The following is a 24,703-nucleotide window of genomic DNA, read 5'->3' as shown; positions in this document are numbered from 1 at the left end:
CCCCTCTCCGCGCCGAAGCGAAACTCCTTCCCTCCCTCCGTTGCTCCGGCGCCGGCTCCGATCCTCTTCGCGATCCTCCCCTTCCCCTCAATTGGGCAGGCGCCGGCAGCGACGGGCGCCCGGATTGGCGCGAGGGAGAAGGGGAGGAGGAGAAAGAGGGCTGGGCTGAGCCCTGCGGAGCCGGGCAGCGTGTCGGCGGAAGGAAAGGTAGGCCTGGGCAGCAGGAAACGGGCGGCGGGGTGGGAAGAAACAGCCGCTAGGGCGCCGGGGGAAAGGGAGAGGAGGCCTGGCCAAACGGGAGACGCAAAACCGGAGCGGGGCTTGGCGTGGACCTTTGTCCGAAAGCAGCGCTCCCCGCAAGAGGCCTGGGCAGCGAGTGCGCTTTTGCGCTTCTTCCCTTGCTGGTTGCTGCGGGCGCCGCGTTGGGGACCCCGGAGCAGAGCCTACAGGGGTTAGGCGCGTACAGTTTCGGACCTGGTTAAAAGGCAGGCTGCCTCCTATAGTTTGTGCTACCTCCTGAGTAGCCGGAGGTGAAGTCTAGCCTGGCGCGATCTTCTGTAGGATGTACACGCAGGATGTTGCTCTGTTGAGACGTATAATTTCCACGCTTCGTGCGAGTCCCAGGCGGGGTTGTAGTCAAGTGTGCCGTGTAAAATCATCTGGAATAGTTGTTGCACTCCTGATTCTGTGCTCTATAGACTTAGTTGAACAGCGTTTCTCAAACTTGGGTTCCTAGCTGTTGTTGGACTACAATTCCAATCATCCCTAACCAGCGGTCAGGGATGGTGGGTAAGGGTTCTAATCTTCAGCCTACCAAACCCTGGAGATGGGTATTTGACTGGTTTAAAAGGGTTATGGTCAAATAATGGTCAAGTTCCTTAATGGCACCAACTCCAGATGACCTGTTTATACTGATTTGCTTGCGCAAATATTATTCCGAGTTATGGAGTTTTTGTTCTGGCTTCTTAACAGTTCTGCAACGATGAGCGTTCATTCTAATTTTCTTGTGGAGTATTTACACGTCTTCCCATTGATAATTGGTTCATCTCAGACTTCCAAGTGTGATTTCACCATCCTTTTCCTAATCTCAGAAAATATTGTTTTTGTTTTTAAGGGATTGGACGGAGCCCTTCAATCCGCTTTAATTGTTCAAGCCTAAATTCCCAGTATGTGCTTGAATCCTTCCTTCCAGAACAAGAACAATTGTTTTTATTTCATTTATTTACTATTTCATCATTCTTATAACCAACCCTTCCTCCCATAGGGAGATGTCTTACAACAATAATAAAAAAGCTAACAATTCTAAAATCGTAATAAAACAGCCTTAACACAACCATCGGGCAACAATCAGTTATGGAATATTGTAACAGGGTGAGCCTACTACATGGATGAGTACAGCATGCACACACCCCACACACTCGCAATATATAATGTGCGAAACGTCTTATTGTACCATATATATTTTACAGGAAGTGGATCAGGGTTGTGTGCATTGGAGATCTTCTACTAGCCGCAATGAATTACAGGGTGAAAATTATGAGCAAAATAGTTCCAGGGCAATTTGACGATGCGGAATCTTCAGACAGGTAATGGAACAATAGAATTGTCGAAAGTGATTTTCAGATGGTGTGAAAGAACAGAGCTCCACAGAGTCATCTTTCCGGAGAGGCTGTTTGAAGTATGGGGAGAAAAAGAGAGTAGCAATGTGATGTTGACACAGAAGAGCAGCAGAATATTTGGGGATATTTTTTCCTTCCTTTTCCTAACCTGTCATAGGTTGGGCCCAGTTTCCATAATGTACCACATTATGAAATGTGATTTTGTCAAGAGTATGTTTCTGGTATGGACTTGCTGGGCTGGCTTCAGTTATAGGCAGTTTTTACAAAAGCTGCCATATCTTGTTTACAGTATCCAAGGCCTAATAATCAGTCGTGCTTGTACTTTTGTTCCCAGTTCCTCTTGCTGGATTTCTCATGCATCTCCATTCATACAGAGAGGGGTATCTATGATCCGATAATGTTATTTATAAGACTTTCAGCTAATTTACTTATCAATAAGGAAGATGCACAGAAAGTTAGACCGGTGTGGATAATTAGCTGAAATATGTAACTGCCACCAATTCTGTCCTTCCCAGTAGTCAAGTGCCAAGCTAGATAACTTCACAGTAACACTTTCTTTTAAAATGCAGATCAAATGAAAGGAAGGGAGGGGATGGAATCCAACAACCAAAGAAACACTGAATCTTATTACAGTAAAAATAAAAAGTTTCAAAGCTGTATTTCTCTCTTTTTTTGTCTACGATATCTGTAATAATAATATACAGGATAAATCTATTTTGTTTCTGCCTACTTGCAAACTAAATTGAGTTACAGTAAAAGTTCAGAACTAATACACCCTACTTCAAAATTTCATCGGTTTCAACACCACCAATAGCCTTCTTCAGAAATGGCTCGTGCACATACAGCATGCAGAAGAGGCTGTTGGGTCATGCTGCCTGCCCCTGACACCCATGTGCTCAGTGTGGGTGTCTGCAAAAGAAAAGCATGGACACATTGCTGCAAGACTGAGAACCCTCTTCATGTAGGGTTCCCAATCATGTGAAAGCATATTCACATAGTAGATGTGCCTAAGCTCACCTTTTACAGATGTGGGCGTTGGAGGCATGGACATAAGAAGCTGCCACATACTGAACAGGATCATTCGTTCCTCTAGCGCAGTATTTCCTGCACTGAACAGCAACAGCTCTACAGGGTTTTAAACTGGGACGTTTTCTGTAGATGCCTGGGATTGAACCGCAAAGTGGATGCTGTACCACTGAGCCTTACAGTCCTTGCAGAGGCATTCCCCCACAGTCTTCCAGGGGCAGGGTTTGCTGAGCATGAACCTTGGAAAGGCTTGCAAGTCACCTTGATACTTGATTCTTGTACACAAGAGGGGCAAGGGGGAATCTCCCAGGTGTGACACTCAGCCTCAAGGAAGCTTGGAAGGTAGTCAGTGAACTTACCTGGGACGGCTAACAGCAAAGCAGCAATTAATCTGTGCTCCAAGGTACTATTTCAGTATAATCATAATAATATTGATGATGATGATGATGACAACAACAACAGGGAGCTAGTTGTACTGTGTTGCTGGCTTTGCGCAACTTGATGAGTTTATCATTATTTCACTAAATACATTCTTTTAAAATATATACGTTAGTGAACGCACACAGGCTTCAAAAGCAGCTGAAGAGGAGAAGGCAATCTTTATAACGCAGCAGCCACGTTTGTGTGAGGAAGCAGACGAGGGTGAATTGGATGAGAGTGGCGAGGAGGAGGACGACAGCGATTGGGACTGGGACGATGCCATGGGGAAGCTCACGAAGCGAAATCCGTTGTCTGCAGGAAGAAACCCTCAGGTATGTTGTTCAAGGAATGTGTGGCTTGAGGGTTCCAGCTTGTTGTTGCTCTTAAGTGAGTTTTTAGACGGCCTCAGGTTTAGATCCTAGCTACACCTGGAGGGATGATAGGAATTGTAGTCCAACAACCTTTGGAGGGAAGCAGGTTTCCTGCCCCTGGACTGGACAACCTCCAAGGTCCTTTTTAACCCCATTTTCTGTAACTCTGTAATGAGGGATCTGGAGTGAGTTGCAGCATTGCACGCTCCCTCTTCCTCTGGTGCAAATATACCCCTCACTCCTAGGCATAACCATGGTTAAAGTGTTTATCAGAGCTTGACTTCACATGTTGATTGGGCTTTTGTACCCAGGTGGATGGTCTGCAAAATTTGCATGAGAAAGGATGGGTTGTGCAAGCATGATGTCCGGATTGTATAGCTCTGGTTATGAGATCGGGAGTACGATTGTGTGACAGGGTTTCTTTTTTTGTGTTTTTGTTTCAGGCCAATAAGCAAATTCCTAGCTGCAATGCGGCCAAAATGTCCACTCCTACAGATAAGGCCCTAAGAAAGTTTGAGAATAAAATCAATCTAGGTAAGAGCAGTCATTCTCGTTTTCTAGAAATAGGTATTTGTTAAGGACCGTGCCGAATAGCCTTATTTGCTGGGTTGAAGTTGGTGAATCCACGTGTGTCACACTCCCTAATGTAACTCATCAGTATGAGTTTAAGAACTGCAGACAGGCACACACAGCCTGAAAATGTGTTTCTCAGGCTCTGTGCTCCTGCCTACCTACACCTTTGAGGTCACCCCCCCCCCAGCTCATGCAAGGGGGCACAGGACTTGATCAGCTGTAGGGCTGGCCGATGTATCTCGGTGGGGAGGAAGAAACAGTCGAGATGCATTCCAGAAAGTCAGAAATATATCAGCATATCATGGTATTTAGCTGCTGATATATCATGATGCTGAAAACCAGCCCTGCTTGAAAAGACTATACAGTGGTACCTCGGGTTACATACGCTTCAGGTTATATACGCATCAGGTTACAGACTCCGCTAACCCAGAAATAGTACCTCGGGTTAAGAACTTTGCTTCAGGATGAGAACAGAAATCATGCTTCAGGATGAGAACAGAAATCATGAGGGAGGCCCCATTAGCTAAAGTGGTGCTTCAGGTTAAGAACAGTTTCAGGTTAAGAATGGACCTCCGGAATGAATTAAGTTCTTAACCCGAGGTACCACTGTACCGTAATGGTAGCCATTGGGTGGCCGCGGTGGGGGGGATTAACTTGATATTTTTCTTTTTAAGCTATTCTTTTTTAATCATATTATCTGTGTAGCATGTTGCACACTATGGCTGTCACAGGACAAGGATTCTGTGGCCCTCCAGATGTTGCTTGACTACAACTGCCGTCATCCCTGATGATTGGTTACGCTGGATAGGGTAGATCAGTGTTGTGAGTCCAACAACATTGGGAGAGCTACAAGTTCTCTCATTCTGATACAGCCCATTCTCCTCTGTCTGCACGACAGCAGGTATCACTGAACCCTCCTCCATTTGCAGGTCCTGCATCCCACAGCACACCCTTAGTTACTTCTGGAGCAAACCTTAAGTTCCTTTGGCCACAGGGAGAGAGAAGGAAGTTATTCGTACCAGATTTCATCTTCCACACCCCAGTATATTCATGCCTATGTGAGAGCAGTGTGTCAGGGAACTGCCATCGGAAGGAAGGGAAGTGAAAGGGCTCACACAGGTTGGGAGAGACTCAGCAGCTGAAGAGGGAACCAGTAGGGGGAGAGGAGCTGAGCTGAGGGAAAGGGAGCTGGAGGGATGGCTCAGAGACACTTCCAGCGAAAACAGTGGGGAGGTTTCAGGACCTCCTGTAGGGACACCCACTCCTCGCCGGAAACTGTCACGCAGAGAGTCCAGAAGACGTGTTTCCGTTAAGGAGCTTTTATGTTGGAAGCGATTCCGAAAGCAACCACTGTCGGAATCTGCCAGCGACTGACGGAGCCATGTTTAAGGGGCTCCGTTATAGACAGAGGTTTGCAAACTTGATCAAACTCTGAGGGACTTGGATTTTACACACAAGCAGCTCATCGTCCCATCACAGCATTCCGACAGTCTCCGTGAGCAGCTTGTGCAGGAGAAGGCATCATGAGCAACCCAGCCGGAACCGGAGAAGCAGGAGCTGGAGCGGGTCCAAGCCTGGAAGAAAGGTACCGGGTGTTGGAGGTCCAGCTAGCGCTGCAGACGGCGAGGCTTGAGGAGAGGAGGGCTCAGGATGCAGACAAAAAGGGGAAAGACACCCAGCTCGCCAGAAAGGTACCAGGATTGGTGCAGAAGTTTGGGGGGGAGCCCAAAGACTATCATGGCTTTCGGACAGAGATGCAATATGCCCTCAATCTGCAGTTTGATGAATTCCCTGACGAGGAATCACGAGTGGCTTTCGTGATTGGGCATCTTGAAAAGGGGGCGAGAGACTGGGTTAGACCCCTGATGGCAGCGAATAGTGACGTCCTAAAGGACACGATGAAGTTCTTTCGCGCCATGGATCTGATGTTTTCCAGCGATATTGAACAGGGAGTGGTGCGCAGACAGTTAATGGCTTGCAAACAGGGGAGCCGATCTGTCCGTGAGTACTGGACTGAGTTCACCATGTTGATCCATAAATTGGGGTGGGATCTATCGGCGGAACCCATTCAAATGCTCTTTGAAGAAGGGCTTTCTTCGGCTGTGAAAGACGAACTTTCCCGGGCGCCCAGGGCGGAGTCTATGGACCAGCTGACCAAATCAGCGCTGACCATAGGAGCGCGCCAGGAGGCGAGAGCATTGGAGAGGCGGGAAGGGAAGGGGGAACGTTGGAAGGAGTTCCGCATTCCAGACATTCCAGAGCCAACTTTCCCGCCGGCAGAGCCGATGGAAATCGGAACAGCGTGCGCGCGCGCAGTTTCAAAGCCCAGTGAGGGGGGAAAGAAGGAGGGAAAAGGCGCCCGGAAATGCTATCTCTGCCAACAGCCAGGTCACTTTGCCAGAGTCTGCCCCCAGAGGAAGGAATGGCAAGGGATGGTAGGAGCTGTGGAGGGAAGAGAGGAAGAAATACCGGAGCAAGTAAAAGCCAACGCCTGGCTGCCACCGTCGGGGCACAGCAGCCAGGCCAAAGAGCAGTGAAAGTGCCCACGCCAGAACCTCCTAAACCCGCCCTAGTGATAGAAGTGGCGCTAGAGTTGCCAAACGGACACCCTCTAAAGATAAAGGCGCTGTTGGACTCAGGCAGCTCCTGCAATTTCATGAGCAAAGAGTTTGCAGCTGAACACCAGATACAGACGATCCCTTTAAGCAACCCCCTGCAGGTGACCACGATCGATGGCAGGGAGCTGTTGGGAGGAGAAGTCAGCTTGCAGACCGTCCCAATGATAATGAAGGTGGCAAGGCACACCGAACTGATAGCGTTTAATGTGGCCACCTTGGGAGGAGCTCCCATTATATTGGGGATGAGCTGGCTAGCGTTACATGATCCGCTGGTGGGCTGGCATCAGAGAGTGGTTTCTTTTGGTTCAGCACATTGCTTAGAACACTGCAAAGAGGGAAAGGGTTTGGCAGGGGACCAAGCCACCCTAGCAGGGACTGAAGTAACGGAGAACGTGAAGGTACCACGACAATACGCAGATCTCCGCGACGTCTTCAGCGAAAGGGAAGCTGACCAACTACCTCCGCATAGACCCTTTGACTGTCAAATCAATTTACTCCCTGGGGCTCAGCTCCCTGTAGGCAAGCTGTACGCCATGTCAGACAGAGAGATGCAGGAGCTAAGAGAGTTCATTGACAAGAACCTGAAGAGAGGGTTCATCAGAGAGTCCAGGGCGGTGGGGGGCAGCCCAGTGTTTTTTGTGGATAAAAAAAACACGAACAAGCCGAGGCTGGTGTGTGACTTCAGGGCCTTAAATGCAGTGTCAGAACCAGTGGCTTTCCCTATGCCCAGGATTGACGACATTTTGACAAGGGTGCGGAAGGGAAAGATTTTCACAAAGCTGGACCTAAGGGGGGCGTACAACCTGATACGAATAAGGAAGGGGGATGAATGGAAAACCACCATGTTCACCCCTTTAGGGGCATTTGAATATTTAGTTATGCCCTTCGGCCTACAAGCAGGCTCCGCATGCTTTCAATCGTTTATGAACCACGTCCTGGGGCCTTTGCTTTACAAGAATTGTGTGGCCTTCTTAGACGACGTGTTGGTGTATTCTGAGAATGAGGAGCAGCATGTGAGAGACGTCAGAGAAGTGTTGAGCAGGCTGCAAGCCAACCAGCTGTGGGTGAAACTGGAGAAGTGTCAGTTTCATACCAAGGAGGTGGAATTCCTGGGGTATCGCCTGTCAGACAAGGGATTGGCCATGGATCCCGGCAAGGTCCAGGCGGTGCTGGAATGGAAAACACCCAAAACAAGGAAGGATGTGCAGAGGTTCCTAGGATTTGGGAACTTCTATCGTAAGTTCATCCGAAACTTTGCCCACCTGACGGCGCCCATTACGGACTGTCTCAGCAGTAAGAAGAAGTTCGTTTGGACTGAGGAGGCGGAGCGAGCATTTGAGGAACTAAAAAGGGCCTTCGCCTCGGAACAACAACTCCTGCATGTGGATTTACAAAAACCGATGAGAGTGGAAACTGACGCATCAGACAGAGCGATTGGGGCGGTGCTTCTGCAGCCAGGGAAGGAGGAGTCAGAGTGGAGACCGTGTGCCTTTTTTTCGCGAAAGCTGAACAAATCCGAGAGGAACTACACGGTGTATGACCGAGAACTACTAGCCATTCATGAGGCGTTCCGGAGATGGAGGCACCTGCTAATTGGCGCACAACATAAGGTGCAAGTGTGCACTGACCACAAGAACCTAGAGTATTGGAGGACGGCACGAGTGCTCAACCAACGGCAAGTGAGATGGGCCCAGGAGTTCTCCAAATTTAACTTTGAGATTTGTTACGTGCCAGGCCCAGAGAACATTAGGGCGGACGCTCTCTCACGCAAACCTGAATATTTGGAGGGGGAGGGAGCACCCGAAGAGAGACATGTCATTCCAGAGGACCGCTGGGTGTGTGGGGCCGCATTGGTGGGACAAAGAGAACTGGTAGAGGAAACAGAGAATGATGAATACGCCCAGAATAAGCTCAGAGGCCTTAGGGGTGAGGGAGAGGAACCAGGGGGTTTCGAGGAAAGAAATGGAGCTTTGTATTACAAAGGGGCACTGTATATCCCTGAAGGAGACTTAAGGGGGAGGGTACTCAAGCAGTTGCACGACAGCCCCACGGCGGGGCATTTTGGACAACACAAAACCATGTGGTTGGTCACCAGGGAATTTTGGTGGCCTAAGGTGAGGGAAGATGTACGGGAGTATGTAAGAGGGTGTGAGCAATGCCAGCGAGCCAAAGGGGAGAGGCGGGCACCGGCGGGGCTATTAGAACCCTTACCAACCCCAGAACGACCTTGGGAGGCAGTGTCGATAGATTTTATGACTGATCTGCCGAAGTCCAAGGGGAAAACAGCCATCATGGTGGTGGTAGACCTACTAACAAAGATGTGCCACTTTGTAGCCTGCTCGCATGCAGTCACGGCGGAAGAGACAGCGAAGTTATTTGTAGAACACATTTTTAGGTTGCACGGGGTGCCATTGAGGGTGGTCTCAGACCGAGGAAAACAATTTACTTCCAGGTTCTGGAGGAAGCTCATGAGCTTACTGCAGGTGGAGGTCAACTTTTCGACTGCCCGGCACCCTGAAACCAACGGGCAGGCGGAAAGAGCAAACGGTGTCCTCCAGCAATACCTGAGGTGTTATGTCAATGACAGAGAGAATGACTGGGTAGAAAAGTTGGCGCTGGCGGAATTTGCCTACAACAATGCCGAGAATGTGTCCACAGGGATGAGCCCCTTCTTGGCTAATTATGGGTGTCATCCCAGGGCTTTCCCAGGGGGAGAAGGGGAGAGATGGAACGTCCCGGCAGCCGAGCATTTTGTAGAAGAAATGGAAGCAATCCATCGTCAGCTCCAACTCAACTTAGAAAGGGCGAAGGAAGAATACAAGAGGCAGGCAGACAAGAACCGAAGGGAAGGTGAAACCATAAGGGTGGGAGATAGGGTGTGGCTGTCAACCCAAGGGTTGCCGTTCAAAGGAGGTTGTAAGAAATTAAGACCCAGGAGATTGGGTCCCTTCGAGGTCATTCAACAGGTCAACCCAGTGGCTTTCAGGCTCCGGTTACCCAACCACATGAAACTGCACCCAGTATTTCACAGGTCGTTACTGTCACCGTATGAGGGGGGACGAGAAGGGATGGCCACTCGGGGACCGGTCATAGAAGAAAGGGAATGCAGCAGCCATGTGGCAGAAATCCTCGACGCCAGGTGGAAGGGGGATCAGGTGGAGTATTTGGTAGCGTGGGAAGGAGAACCGGAGTCAGAAAACACTTGGGTAATGGCAGAAGATATCAATGACGAGGTATTGATAGAAACGTTCCATCAAAGGTTCCCAAGGAAACCTCAGCCTGTGGAGAGGTTCCGGAGGGAATACTTTGGGACCACCGATGAGGAGGAGGAGTTGGAAGGATTCTCGGACTCGGAAGGGGAAGGGGAGATGGACTCTGAGGAGGAGGAGTACTTCGAGACCAGGAACCGCAACAGGTGGAGAGAAGTGTTCGAGACATCGGAAGATGAAGGAAGTTCATTCCGGGGTTTTGCCTCCTCACCGCCCGTAGAGGAGGGGGCGAGAGGGGATGAAGGGGGCCCTGGAGGGGAGGTGGATGTCAGGGAACTGCCATCGGAAGGAAGGGAAGTGAAAGGGCTCACACAGGTTGGGAGAGACTCAGCAGCTGAAGAGGGAACCAGTAGGGGGAGAGGAGCTGAGCTGAGGGAAAGGGAGCTGGAGGGATGGCTCAGAGACACTTCCAGCGAAAACAGTGGGGAGGTTTCAGGACCTCCTGTAGGGACACCCACTCCTCGCCGGAAACTGTCACGCAGAGAGTCCAGAAGACGTGTTTCCGTTAAGGAGCTTTTATGTTGGAAGCGATTCCGAAAGCAACCACTGTCGGAATCTGCCAGCGACTGACGGAGCCATGTTTAAGGGGCTCCGTTACAGACAGAGGTTTGCAAACTTGATCAAACTCTGAGGGACTTGGATTTTACACACAAGCAGCTCATCGTCCCATCACACAGTGTAATAGACTTCTCTTTTCTGTGCCATTGTCTGAAACCTTAGGAAGGTGTTGGAGGAGTCTCTGAGAGTCTGGCCTAGTTCTCTGTATTGTTCACTTCCTGCTGAAATAGCAGGCCTGAAACTACAGTGGTACCTCTGGTTACGTACTTAATTTGTTCTGGAGATCCGTTCTTAACCTGAAACTGTTCTTAACCTGAGGTACCACTTTCGCTAATGGGGCCTTCTGCTGCCACCACACTGCTGGCACACAATTTCTGTTCTCATCTTGAGGTAAAGTTCTTAACCCGAGGTACTACTTCTGGGTTAGTGGAGTCTGTAACCTGAAGCGTTTGTAACCCGAGGTACCACTGTACTTGTGTTTAAATGATTTTTGGACTACAAAGAAGCCAAACGTAGTACCTTTGTTGTGTGTAATGGCTTTATTTTAGAGACATTTCAAAAAGGACATTTTTCTTGATGTGTCATGGATAAGGAGCGTGACGCATTTTCAGGCTGCAGAGTCAGAAACTAGTTTTAAATTGAGACGTGCGGGTAGGCGAAAGAGGAATGTATTGGTGTTAATTTCCTTATATGTGTGTGTTTTCCCCTCTTCAAGACAGGCTACACTTTGCTGACTCTGTTATAAATAAAGTTACTGAGAAGTCCAGGCAGAGAGACGCAGAAATGTAAGTAGTGAGGATGACACATTTGTATTTCAGTATTATCCAAATGAGGTGTAGTGGATCATGAAATTCCTTTGTTTCCACTAGGTACCGGGTGAAAGACAAGTCAGACCGAGCAACAGTGGAACAAGTAAGTCACGCAGAGTATCAGACAGTTGCAAAAAAAATCCCCATTTAAATAAAAATCAAGAGTCCTCACCTTTTTAAAAAAGCAAACTGACGTAATAAAATGATTAAACCACATTTACTCAGAAGTAAGTCCTGAAGAATTCTGTAGTGGGTGTCCATATCTAAATAGATTTTAGTGTGCTAAAATCCACTTTTGCTTAATCTTGGTATTTATCCATTTTAATCAACCATTTTTACTGTGATTTATTGTTCTAATTCTTGGCTTGGACCAACCTAACACTTAGCTCCTAAAAAACCCCAATGCTCTTAGCTCTCTTTGTGTTTTTATTATTTTATATAATCTCTTATATGCAAGAATTTAGACGGGACCAATAAATGCAAGAGAAAAGTTTCTGGGCAGCAGTTCCAAGTAATGCCATTTCATAAGGCTGTTTTGTTGCTTTCCTGAGGTTCTGGATCCAAGGACTAGAATGATTCTGTTCAAGATGCTAACCAGAGGTGTCATATCGGAGATCAATGGCTGCATCAGCACAGGAAAAGAGGTTGGTTTCACTGCAAAAAGAGCCAGCTATAATAATCTGTTTAAAACCATTAGACTAAAAAGAGGGTCCCAATTAAACACACAACACATTTTCAAAATATAAATAAAAACCAAATTAGTTCAAATTCAAGCGGCAGACAATTATACAGTATAAGCATGCAAAGACAATGGAGAGGTTGTACACGACACTAAACAATGTTTTAGTGTTACGATGGTGAGCTGCAGTTGTGTGATTACTTCCTTCTACCCTCAATCAATGCTGTGAGAAGATTAGAAGCTGAATCCTGGTCATTGTAACACAGAACATAATGTAATCCAGCCTGTGAATTCTGAGCTTTAACAATAATTACCTTTTGGGAGTCAGGTCCAACTTGCAAGCTGCCAGTTAGAAGTCCCTGCGCTAGATGATTGATCTTATTTACCGTATTTTTCCGTGTATAAGACTAGGTTTCCCCCCCTAAAAAATAATGTCAAAAATTAGGGGGTGTCTTATACACGGGACCATCTCCCCCCATTTTCTTAAATCTGAGTCTTATAGACGGAAAAATACGGTAATAAGTGGGCTTGGTATGTGCACCAGTGTAGTAGAACAGGATTCATTTTGTGAGAACTTTACATCCATCTTTATTATTTTCATGAAAGGAATCTTGTTCTGCGTGCTTCATGCAAATTGTGTGCATCATTGGCGCCATGGTTTGCACACACATGCAGAAGTATGCAGGTATACCGCCACCTGCCTCTTCTGTTCATGATCCAAGTGTTTGGGGACTGAAAATGTAAACAGAAATGTGGTTCTACGCAGGTGCCTTCTGGAATAGGGCTGCACAGGTACGGTGGAACCTCGTGTTATGCACCGTCCTCCTCCCTTCGGGTTACGAGCTCCGCTAACCTGGAAGTAGATGCTCCAGGTTGCGAACTTTGCCCCGTGATGCGAGCGCAAGTTGTGTGGCGGCGGCAGCAGGAGGCGCCATTAGCGAAAGCGTGCCTCATGTTAAGAACGGTTTCGGCTTAAGAACAGACCTCTGGAACGAATTAAGTTCGTAACTGGAGGTACCACTGTATTGGCCTATTAGTTTCTTGGGCTGCCTTTAGCTTGGTGGATTAAGCAGACTTTTGTAGTATAGGATCTCCTTGGATTGTAATCTTAAAACTATGGGGGTTTTTTTAGCAACAGGGTCCTTATCTTTGAATAAAGATCAGATGATACATTTTTGTTTTGCCTATTTGCAATTTGCTAGGCTAATGTATATCATGCCAACACAGCAAACGGAGAGAACAGAGCCATAAAGATTTATAAAACGTCTATACTGATGTTTAAAGATCGGGATAAGTATGTGAGTGGAGAGTTCAGGTGAGTCTGAGATTTTAATTTTTACCCCCAGCACACTTACGTGTGCCGGGTTACTTAACGTTTTCCATAACAATAATTTCCATGCTGGGTTTTTTTAGAATTACATTTGCCTGTTGTTTTTTCCTCAAGGTTTCGCCATGGCTACTGTAAAGGAAACCCAAGAAAAATGGTCAAGACGTGGGCAGAAAAAGAAATGAGGAATTTAACAAGGTGACCTTTTTCAAACATTTTGGCCAAGACTTTGTTCCCACACGCCAGCTCTCATCAGCCTGGTGCCCTCCAACTGTTCCAGCCTACAACAGCCATCAGGCACAGAGAGTTGTAGTCCAGAACACCTTTGCAAAGGCTGCTATGCTCCATTTTGTAGTGGATCAAATGAACATTTTAATGGGCTCCCTTGGGAAATTAAAATAGAATCCTAGGGTTTGAAGAGACGAGAATTTTGCTAACCCTAGTCCCTTTTCCCATAGATGAACATTCCCGTTTCCCTGCAAGTCATGCTTACCTTTCTGACAGATAAATGGAGTATTTTTTGTGCTATAACTATTAATGGGCCTTTTTTAAAAAAAACTTAGAACATTTTAGTAAGTGTTACAAGTGTTTTTTAAAAAACCCTTCATGCCAGATAATATCATGGGGGGGGGGCTTTTTTTTTGTAGGTTACATACAGCCCAAATTCCATGCCCAGAACCTATTATGCTCAGAAGTCACGTTCTCGTTATGAGTTTTATTGGAAAAAATGACATGTAAGTATACTCAGAAACTTTGTTCGTGTTTGTGTATTTTTTTATATAAAGAAATCACTTTATTAGCAATTCAGTCCTGTATCTAGTCAGAAGCAAATCCATAGCTCTGTTAGTGAGTTTTCTCATCTATCTATCTATCTATCTATCTATCTATCTCAAAAAAATGCTCTTGTATTGTCCTGTAGTTCAGACAGGGTCATCTCATCATTGCTTGGGAGGGGGGGGAGCCTAAATAATGAAAATCTGAAAGCAAACGGGGAGAAAAATAATATAATTTGTTAGATGCGAATAACTGATACAATTCGTTAGATGTGAATATAGTGGTACCTTGGTTTTCTAATGTAATCCGTTCTGGAAGACCATTCAAGTTCTGAAATGTTCAAAAACCGAGGCGCAAAGGGTGGTCTGCAAATTTAATAAATATGAGAAAAAGAACATATGCACTCAGCAACTTCTGAGGCGTGTTAGAAAACTGAAGCGTTTACTTCCGGGTTTACGGCATTCGAAAACCAAAACGTTTGTCAAAAGAGACGTTTGAAAACCGAGGTACATACTTGATTAGCTTAGCCCACCCATTAGAAATTACATTAGTATAAGCAAATACAAATGACACATGCGCAAAGGAAATGAGAGAGATGTCTACTGAAATAAAACAAATAGTGATAATAATAGTAACTGTAATAGATAGAAGACGCCCATAGAAGGAAAAAAAGGAAAGAAGAAAAAAATAAGGTAAGGGAGGGGAATAGGTGTGTGTGTGTGTGCATATGTGTATAATGCAGTGGAGAGTTATTCAGAGGTCAGGTACAGTGGTAAAAAGGTAAAGGTAAAGGTACCCCTGCCCATACGGGCCAGTTGTGTCCGACTCTAGGGTTGTGCGCCCATCTCACTTAAGAGGCCGGGGGCCAGCGCTGTCCGGAGACACTTCCGGGTCACGTGGCCAGCGTGACGAAGCTGCTCTGGCGAGCCAGCACCAGCGCAGCACACGGAAACGCCGTTTACATTCCCGCTATACAGCGGTACCTATTTATCTACTTGCACTTAGGGGTGCTTTCGAACTGCTAGGTGGGCAGGAGCTGGGACTGAAGGACGGGAGCTCACTCCGCTGCGGGGATTCGAACCGCCGATCATATGATCAGCAAGTCCTAGGCACTGAGGTTTTACCCACAGCGCCACCTGCGTCCTATTCAGGTACAGTGGTACCTCGGGTTAAGTACTTAATTCGTTCCGGAGGTCTGTTCTTAACCTGAAACTGTTCTTAACCTGAAGCACCACTTTAGCTAATGGGGCCTCCCACTGCTGGCACCATGCTGCTGGAGCCCGATTTCTGTTCTTATCCTGAAGCAAAATTCTTAACCTGAAGCACTATTTCTGGGTTAGCGGAGTGTGTAACCTGAAGTGTATGTAACCTGAAGTGTATGTAACCTGAAGTGTATGTAACCTGAGGTACCACTGTATTTGAAAATAGGTTACAAGGGGAGGTGTTGTCTTTGACCCTTTCTTCCAATAGCTTATGCCTCCGAATATCAGTCTCTGAGAATTGCAATTGGGGAGAGTGCTGTAACACTCTGGTCCTGCTTATGAGCTTCCCATGGACATCTGGTTGACCATTGTGGGAAATGGGACGTTGCACTCGATGGGCCTTTGGCCTGACTCAGCAGAACTCACATTCTGTTAGCCAAAATGGGTATGGTATTGGAGAAGAAGGAGGACAACTGTTGATTATATTCTGTTTTTTTCCCCTCTCCCTCTCTCCTTTTCCTTTTGATCCAAGGCCTGCTCCATTGTTGAAAAACGCCCAGTTGTCGGAATCCAAAGCTCGGGAGTTGTATCTGCAAGTCATACAATACATGAGAAGAATGTACCAAGATGCCAAGCTCGTTCATGCAGATCTCAGTGAATTTAACATGCTGTATGTCTTAAAGAAGCTGAACGTTGATACCTCTTTCATCCGTATATGTTACCTTGCACAACTCTGCCCTGGAGCTAGGGTGTTGTCCTCCTGGCTCCACAGCCTGTGAATGTGACAGATGATTTGTGTCATTGTTACACCAGAGCTCTTTAAAAATTGCTGCAGTTTCCAAGAAACAAAATGAAAAATGAAAAGCTGAATTTATCCTACAAAATGAGGTCAATTGTAAATGAGCTTCTATTCTCCTTTTTTCCTAAAACCATTTTGGGGGTTCAGTGAAGGTTGGCTATCTTTCTGCAGTATAAAAATAAATATGTAGAGTAAGAGATGCAATTGGACTTAGATCAAGCATCTTTTGCCATCCTAAGATTCAGGTGTTTGACATGCTCCTTCGGCTCTGTTTCCAAGGTTTCCCTAAAGTTAAAACCTTGGTCAAGTATCTTTTATAAGTCTATACCCAGCTTTTCATGGATCTTAAAGACACCTCTGGCATCTGCGCTTAGATTCTCCTGCTTTGGCTTATGGCGAGAAATAAGAAATGAGATTAGGAAAATAGCTAAAATGCATTGATCAGCCTTGTATCTTCTGATCTGCCCTCTGCTTTCAAGTAGAAAAAAATAATAAAATAATAATAATTAAATTCATTTTTATTTCAGTAAACAAAACAACCGTAGGGCATACAGTGGACTTATTTCACAGAAATGACTTGTGCTTTACATTAGCTGAAATTCTAATGACCTCCCTCTTTCACCCTAAGTGGTAGAATGTTCCATAAAAAGTCCCTAGTAAACTTTCAGAAACAGCAGTACTAACAATAGCATCATGTTGCTTATTCCCACTTCTCCAGGTATCACAGTGGTGAGGTATACATCATAGATGTGTCCCAGTCGGTGGAACACGACCACCCACATGCTTTAGAATTCCTGAGGAAAGACTGCTCTAACATCAATGGTGAGTTCCAGCCAAGAAACATCAAATTCCTGGATATCTTGAATATTTTTGTGTGCATGATTTAATCCCCTGTCACGTGACAGATTTGCATGCATGGATCTGATCCCGATTGCTCATACATACAGTTTTGAATGGGCACTGGTATAGATTTTCCTGCAAATTAAAATTATTATTGAGTTATCTCGAATGATATTTCGCTCGGATATGCTTTGAAGATTGGTTGCTTCAACATCAACTGTCCAGGATAACTCTTGAGGACTCCACCAAATAACAGAGTTATTCTAGTAATTTTTTTATTTTACAAGAGTTCAGATATTCCACACTGCATTTGGTTTGCATAGGTGCGAATATCTTATGTCGCCTTTGGTCCTTTCTGGCAGATTTTTTCCGGAAGTACAATGTTGCGGTGATGACGGTGAGAGAACTCTTTGAATTCGTTACAGATCCATCTATTACAAACGAGAACATGGATGCTTACCTTGAAAAGGTAAAGCTTTAGAGATTTTGCCTCTATGGGAAAGCATTAAGAGGGAAGATATTGGTTCAACTCTCTTACAATTCTCTTTTTATAAATGAAAGCTGATTTAGCTATTGTGTATAGCAACGATGTTGTTTTTGCAAAGGTTTCTGCATCCTGCTATAGATACGAAAGTATGATACACATACACTGCTGATGAAATATAAAGGGAGAAAAGAAAGTGTGTCTGTTTCGGTCCTTTCCCACAAACTTACAACGTCTGCATTATTGGTCTAGTACTCTACACTAATTCTCAAAGTTAACCTTCCCCAAACTGGTGCCCTCCTGTTGTTTTGGATTACAGATCAAATTATCCCTGACCTGGCTGGGGACGGTTGGAGCTATATAAGGTTGAAGACTTAACCACTCAATTCAGTTAGTTGCTTATTTGTGCTGTATTCCTCTACTCATATGGCATATGGAGTGGCTTTACAACATAAAATGCACAACAGAAGTACAACATGTACATTAAAAATGCTAATAATAAGTAAAGTTAAAAAAACACAAATGTAATATGAAGACAGCAATAGTCAAACCTTTAAAGGATTATAAGTCTCTAAAAAAAAAGAATAGAGCAACGAAAAGAAGGCACAGAGAATAATGTGTTTCCACAGGACATGTATTAAGACGTCCAAAGCTGATTTTAAAGCATGAGAAGTTCTGTATCGGATGTGAGAGTTGTTAAGGTAACCAGAACCTGGACAATTTAGAGCTTTGAAGGGCAAAATTAGCAGTTTTAATTGAGCCCAGACAAAACAAGCATCCAGTGAATTTGAGAAAGAATAAAGAGTTTACATGCTCTGGACAAAGGTCTGGCCTGCATATTTTGGACCAATTCAAATTTCCCATCTGTTTTTAAAGGCAGTCCCTTGTAGAAAGCCTATTCTGGGACAGGGACAGCCCCTCTGGGAGTGGTAGCGGTGACTGAAATAGGAAGAGCTATTTCTTAGGGCTACATAGAGAGCATTTAGGTCTTGGTGGGCTTTAAGTCACTGTTAAAAGTCTTGCATTATATCCTATAGGCAATGGAAATATCGTGTGAGAGGACAGAGGAGGAAAGGTCCAATCAGGATAATGTGGACGAAGAGGTAAGCCAGAGCCTGGATTTCCCCACGTCTTCTGTATCTGTTGTGTCTCTTCTGTGAAATGTTCATCAGTACTTTGACAATGTTCTGCAGTATCTTTATTATAAATGTTTTTACAGTATCTAAATGTCCGTGAGATTATTGGCCTTGCAGTCTTTCTCTTTCGACACTTGAGTGTTTCCACCTGTTCCCAAGTGGCCCCTCATGTGGACTACACGATGGCAGTGTTCCCGCATCATGCCAAACCATGGTTTCTCATGTTGTTGTCTGTATGGCAAAGTGGTTAACACTAACCATGGTTGGTTTCACAAAAGCCAGCATTAACCACAGGTTGGGTCGTCAAAACGAACCATACTTTGTGTTACTCACAGTTCTGGATCCAGATAACACTACAAGCTGTCATTAACTGGAGGTGAAAGCTTCTGAACTCCTCCAGGAGAAGGAGAAGGAATAGGGCACACGAGACCAGGGTTTGCTGCAGCTTGTGGTAAACCATGGCTTAGCATGATGTGGGAATATGGCCAGTGTAGGAACACAGTGATCACAGATAAGGTTTCTAATCCTGCCAGCTGTTAAATATGTTGACATAATTACAACAATTGCTACTGGCCAAATCTAGGCCATCTGATTTCCATGTTGTTTGTCCACGTAAACATATACCTGAGAACCAAACTAGACATCATGTCAGAGGTCCACGATCTTTCGTGTCCTAGTCATATACCCTTTATTAAAACATTGACATTGCAGAACTGCATGAATGTTTGTGGTTATTTCGCCTTGTTAGGTGTTCAAGAAAGCATATATCCCAAGAACTCTGACTGAAGTTAAGAACTACGAAAGGGATGTTGACATAATGATGAAGCTGAAGGAGGAAGAGACAGCCTTAAATGTGCAGCAAGATAATGTAAGTATCCTTGGACTATGTGGAATTTGAGGTTGCACATACTGACCAGAATACCACGGTACACTGTAACGATGGTAGCAAGTGTGTAATAAAACTGTTGCTAAAGGAAACCTCTCATTCTTTTCTTCCTCTATTTATAGTACTACAATTATAGCCTCAGTTGGTCTCAGAAATGGTAGATTATTACTATAAAAGGGATGGTCATGATGTAAATACTGGGACAGGATACCTAAGGGACAGCCTCATACTATAGATCCCTGCCTTGTAATTGCTGCTCAGATAAGGCATTGCTGAGAGTAGTGTGTGCCCCAGAGTTATGTTTAGTTTGTACTAGAAACGGGGGCTTTTAGCATTCCCGCTGCAGCCCTCTGGAATAAGTTACCAATTGAAATCGGACAAGCGCCTTGCATTTTTACCTTCAGACATCTACTGCAAACGTGTGTTTTTTTGTCTATGAAAGCATTCCCTGAAGGGGTGACACAATCATTCTATCAAACATTATTTGTTTCTCTTGTAAAAAGGTTTTTCGTTGTTTGTAGAAATTGCTTTAGTTTTCGTAAAGACTTGGTGATTTTTGTGTCTGTTTTATCTCATTTGGACACTGCTTCAATGGCTTGAGGCTATGAATCAGTTTATAAATCTGTATGCCTGCATGCATGAATAAATGCCTGTATTCACAGAACAGCAGGGTGTTAATGGGCACACTGAGTACTTGATGCAGTGATCAGTGCTTTGTGTCAACTGAGCCAATGTAATGTAATGGGTAGGCTGAGGGACATAGACTGGAGACACCCAGCTTCATATTGCTGCTTCCCCAAAAGGCTCATTGAGAAGGATTACCAGGATAATATATATGAAGCCTTTGGACATTTGAAACGTGCTATATAAATGCAAACGTTTATTCTAAGTTTCTTATATTTATTTCCGATGCAGATTCTCTACCAGACTGTGACAGGGTTAAAGAAGGATTTATCAGGTGTCCAGAAGGTAAGTCTGAGATTGTATTCTTCCGTGTGTAAAAATCACTTTGTCTGAAGCTTCTCACAAGATTGAATTTGCATTGTATGTATGTATTGGGTAAATATGGAAATATGGAATGTTTTGTTTCTATTAGCTGAAATATCCTAGTCTATGGAATCATAAGCTCGTGTCAAACATCATACCAAACAATACACAATCAGCAGATGATGGCTTAGATCTGTTTGTCTGCCTTCATTTTCCCAACCCTTGGCTTCATAAATCCATACTTTCCTCTCCATGGTGCAGCAACCTCTGGAGGTAGGGCTGTGGTTTGTGATTTGTCACAAATGAGTGACACTGACTAGCAGTGGTTTACAAACCCATTTCAAGCCGTAGTTTGTAAATTCAGACATCTTTCCAAACCATAGCAAACCTCCCTTTCCCCATGAATTGGCATGCCATTATAGAACTGGAAGAAGCCTTGTGGGTTATCTAGCCTCTTCCTCTGTAAAAAGCAGGATTCCCTAGTTTGATATTGGAATTGTTCTTCCAAATCTCCAGCTTTTCCTGAGCAGGTTGTACCCTATAGGACGCACTTTTTCCCCTCCAAAAATGAAGGGGAAATCTGTGTGCGTCCTATGGGGCGAATACAGGCTTTCGCTGAAGCTTGGAGAGCGAGAGGGGTCGGTGCGCACCAACCCCTCTCGCTCTCCAGGCTTCAGGAAGCTATCAGCAAGCCTGGGGAGCCCGCGGGAGTTCCCGCAGAGCTTCCTAGGCTGCGGATAGCAGCCTGCCGCCCGGCGCGCCCTGAAGCAGAGCGTCCCGCGCGCCGGGCAGACATCGGCCAGCCCCACAAGCTCGGGGGACAGCGGGGAGGCGGAGCACCACCATACCGCTGTTCCCCGACCTGGTTTGGTTTCCCCGACCTGGTTTGGGGGGGGAATAAAGGGATTTCCCCCCCCTTTATTCCCCCCCCCAAAAAAATAGGTGCGTCCTATGGGACGGAGCGTCCTATGGGACGAGAAATACAGTAATCTCCGAGTTTAGAAATGGTTGCCTAGTTTCCATCCTAAGGCTGCTTTGCTGTCACTAGAATCAAATTGCATATTGTCTTTACAGTGGTCTTTTAGCTGCTAGAACAGTTCTTCTTGTGATGATATACAATACCTAGTTTGCTTGTTCATGTTCATTACTTGATTACTTTATGCTTGATGACTTCACAGGGAAAAAAATCATTGTGTTTCAGGCAATGTGAGCGGATACAAAAACTTGGCTGTGAGGGTAGATTTGTGATGGTTCATTGTTGCTCCATGTGTTCAACCAGCTGTTGAGGCAAGAATAAGCAACCTGAGGCTCTCCAGATGTTGTTGGACTCCCAGTTCCCATCAGCCCTGACCATTGGCCATGATGGCTGGGGCTTATGGGAATCGTAGCCCAACAAGCCCTGGAGGGACACAGATTCTTCATTCCTGGCTTAAGAGTTAGTTTAGAGCAGGGTTTCCCAATATTGGGTCTCCAGCTAGTTTTGAAATACAACTCCCATCAATCCTAGCTTGCAGCTGGAGACCCAAACTTGGGAAACCCTGGCTTAGAGTACCCTTCCCCAATGTAATACTCTCCAGATATTTTAGATTACAATTCCCATCAGCCCCTGATAGCATGGCTAGGGATAATGAGCGTTTCGGTCCAAAATATCTGGAGGGCTCCAGGTCATTATTGCTGTGTGTGTGTGTGTGTGTGTGTGTGTGTGTGTGCATATATATATATATATATATTCTCTGAGGGAAAAGTACAGCAATTGTATAAATAGGTACAATACGTGAAGAAAGAGAGAGTTCAGCAACATACATCGACTCCTTTGTGAACTTACAAAAACAATTAGATTTAAGTGAGAACGAAGAAGAATTCTCTAGAATTGTAGTGCGTCCAGCGTTATTTCCTATGGAGCTTTTCTTGACACTTTGAAGTCCAGAACTAGAACGACACAATTATGTTGTCTGCCGTTTAGGTGCCTGCTCTCCTTGAAAACAGAGAGGAGGCAGAATCTGATTCAGAGGACAATGATAGTTCTGACCATTCAGAGTTGGGCTGCAAAGAGCAGGAAGAAGAATCTGTCCATCCTAAAGATCGACCTGCTGAAACCAGCGTGGATAAAAAGGTTAGTTGTTCAGATGCATCCTCCGTGGTGGAGTGTGTGCTTTGTGTGTGCTAAAGATTTCAGGTTCAGTCTTTAGGATCTGTACCTAGGGCGAGGGAGAAACCTTGTCTAAATGCCTGGAGAGCCATTGCTGAGACAATACTGGGCTGGATGGGGCCAGTGGCATTAAAAACCCAATTACGCAGCATTAAAACATAAACATTCATAAATAAAACCTGTACTATTCTATGAGTCCACTTGGTCACTTAGGCCTATTATTCACAATACTCTCTTTTTCCAGGAACGGAAGAAGATAGCCAAAGAGGCTCAGAGAGAGAAGAGGAAAAACAAGACTCCAAAGCACGTGAAGAAACGGAAAGAGAAGACTGCAAAGATGAAAAAGGGGAAATAAATCATGGCTGCCATTTCTAATGGGCAGCTTTAGCCATTCGTGATTTAATGGGTTGCTGTTTCAATATTAAAATACACCCCCTGGGCCATTTATTGTGGTGGCCACCAAAGGAACAATGTGAAAGGGACATACTGTTACCAGTCACCAAGATTTGCTTGTGTACCCATGCATATAGTCTATAGCTCACACCAGGAATGTCTTCTTGGTGGATAAATAAAAACAAATGGAATCCTTTTAAGGCAGTTGGCCAGTCCAGAGAAATTTACGCAAGTTGTATTTTGCAGTTTAGTAGTGTGAACAGCCAGAGCGATGCCAGATTCTTTTTTCATGCTCCAAAGCAGATGCACATGCATATGTAAATAATAATAATGTGTATAGGGAGAAATATGCATACTCACGAATTAAAACTATCCGTTACATTGGAACAGCTGCAGTTTGTCTCGTGCACAGCGATGAAAATTGTCTACCCTTTCATCATAATCCACAGTATTGATGGTATGCTGGAAGAGGGTAGGGAAGGAAAACAGCCAGGCTTGGAAAGGTGGTTGATCATCCTCATTCTTGGCTGTGTCTGGATTTGTGTTGGTCTAGAATGGGATGGACTCTGGGAAGGAACAGCAGTGCTTATTGCAGTACCTTGTTCCTGTCGTTCATCAGCAAGTGAAGGGTTAGAGATCCTCCTCCTGCCTGATGGGAGAAAACCAGCAGAGCTCTACTAACTGGACAGCTAAATTAAATCCTCGCCTTCTCTTTTGGAAATGTGTCATTTAATTCTCGATTGGCTTGCGACACTTCAGTGACCTTATTCGGACATAACAGTAAGCCAAATTATAGCTTACAGTAGCATAAGCAAATAAGGTGTGCTGATGCAATGAGAAAATCATGACATCTTCCATGCTCCTGCTGCACTACCAGGAAGTAAGCCATGGTTTGGCTTAGTGTTACATAGGAACTTTTGGTTTGTTTGAGAAAAAAACATGAGTTCAGGCTTGAATATAATGTTATGGCAAACCATGGCTTCGCTTCTGATAGCATGGCAGCTGTACAGGAGGCCAAATGGCCAGCATTTTCTGACTTGATCATTCATGGTGAAGCATTTGTGCTAATCTGGTTTAGCATTATGTACAAACTGGACCAGTGATACTTGCTTTTGTGATTAATTCTTCTGTGATAAATTTTTGTTCCTTCGGCTTCCTGGTTGTTAGAAGTACAGCCGTGCCTTGGTTTTCAAACACCTTGGGAGTCAAACATATTGACTCCCGAATGATCGAAAGCCGGAAGTGGTTGTTCTGGCTTTTGAAAGTTCTTTGGAACCCGAATGTCCAACACGACTTCCGCGGCTTCCAATCGGAAGCTGTGCCTTGGTTCCCGAACGTTTTGGAAGTTGAACAGACTTCTGGAATGGATTCCATTCGACTTCCAAGGTACCACTGTACTTGTTCAAATGGTAAAACTTGGAAGAGGAGCATTTTCCATCTTCAATGAGAGTGGATACTTGCAGACTGAAGATCTGTGATACGTAAGAGCAATAATCTATTTGGATCCCGTTGTGCAAGTGTTACCATTTGTTTTCAAAATATTTGAAATCAGAGTTCAGGGAACAAGCACTGCTATGTTGTTTGGGGCACAATTCTGCAGATGTGCCTACAGTGTTTAGGCTAAACAAATGCAATGCAAACTATAACTTCAGTGGTATATTTATCTGGTTTGGCCTTTTAAGGAGCCAGAGTGCTCAAACAGCTGCACACAGTAATGTTTTATATACTGTACCTTACCGATGGTGCCCTTCTGTTTTAAAATAAACCTGAAAATATTCTCTGTA

General features: G+C 45.1%; 1 protein-coding gene across 1 annotated transcript; it reads left to right on the top strand.

Moving 5' to 3' along the window:
• Positions 1 to 50: 50 nt before the first annotated feature.
• On the top strand, positions 51 to 24,703 carry RIOK1 (RIO kinase 1). Its single transcript, XM_081014852.1, has 18 exons — positions 51 to 207; positions 1,470 to 1,586; positions 3,199 to 3,397; positions 3,880 to 3,970; positions 11,170 to 11,239; positions 11,324 to 11,366; positions 11,815 to 11,907; positions 13,145 to 13,257; positions 13,387 to 13,467; positions 13,917 to 14,003; positions 15,778 to 15,915; positions 16,763 to 16,866; positions 17,247 to 17,353; positions 18,406 to 18,471; positions 19,253 to 19,372; positions 20,306 to 20,359; positions 22,341 to 22,490; positions 22,771 to 24,703. The coding sequence occupies exons 2-18, from the start codon at positions 1,516 to 1,518 to the stop codon at positions 22,879 to 22,881; spliced, it is 1,698 nt and encodes a 565-aa protein (XP_080870978.1). The 5' UTR covers positions 51 to 207; positions 1,470 to 1,515; the 3' UTR covers positions 22,882 to 24,703.

This window comes from Podarcis pityusensis (assembly GCF_964106645.2).
Source record: "Podarcis pityusensis genome assembly, chromosome: 7".
Classification (NCBI taxonomy): Eukaryota; Metazoa; Chordata; class Lepidosauria; order Squamata; family Lacertidae; genus Podarcis; species Podarcis pityusensis.
Note: the sequence above shows the minus strand (reverse complement) of the source record. Positions and strands in the feature narration are given on the sequence as shown.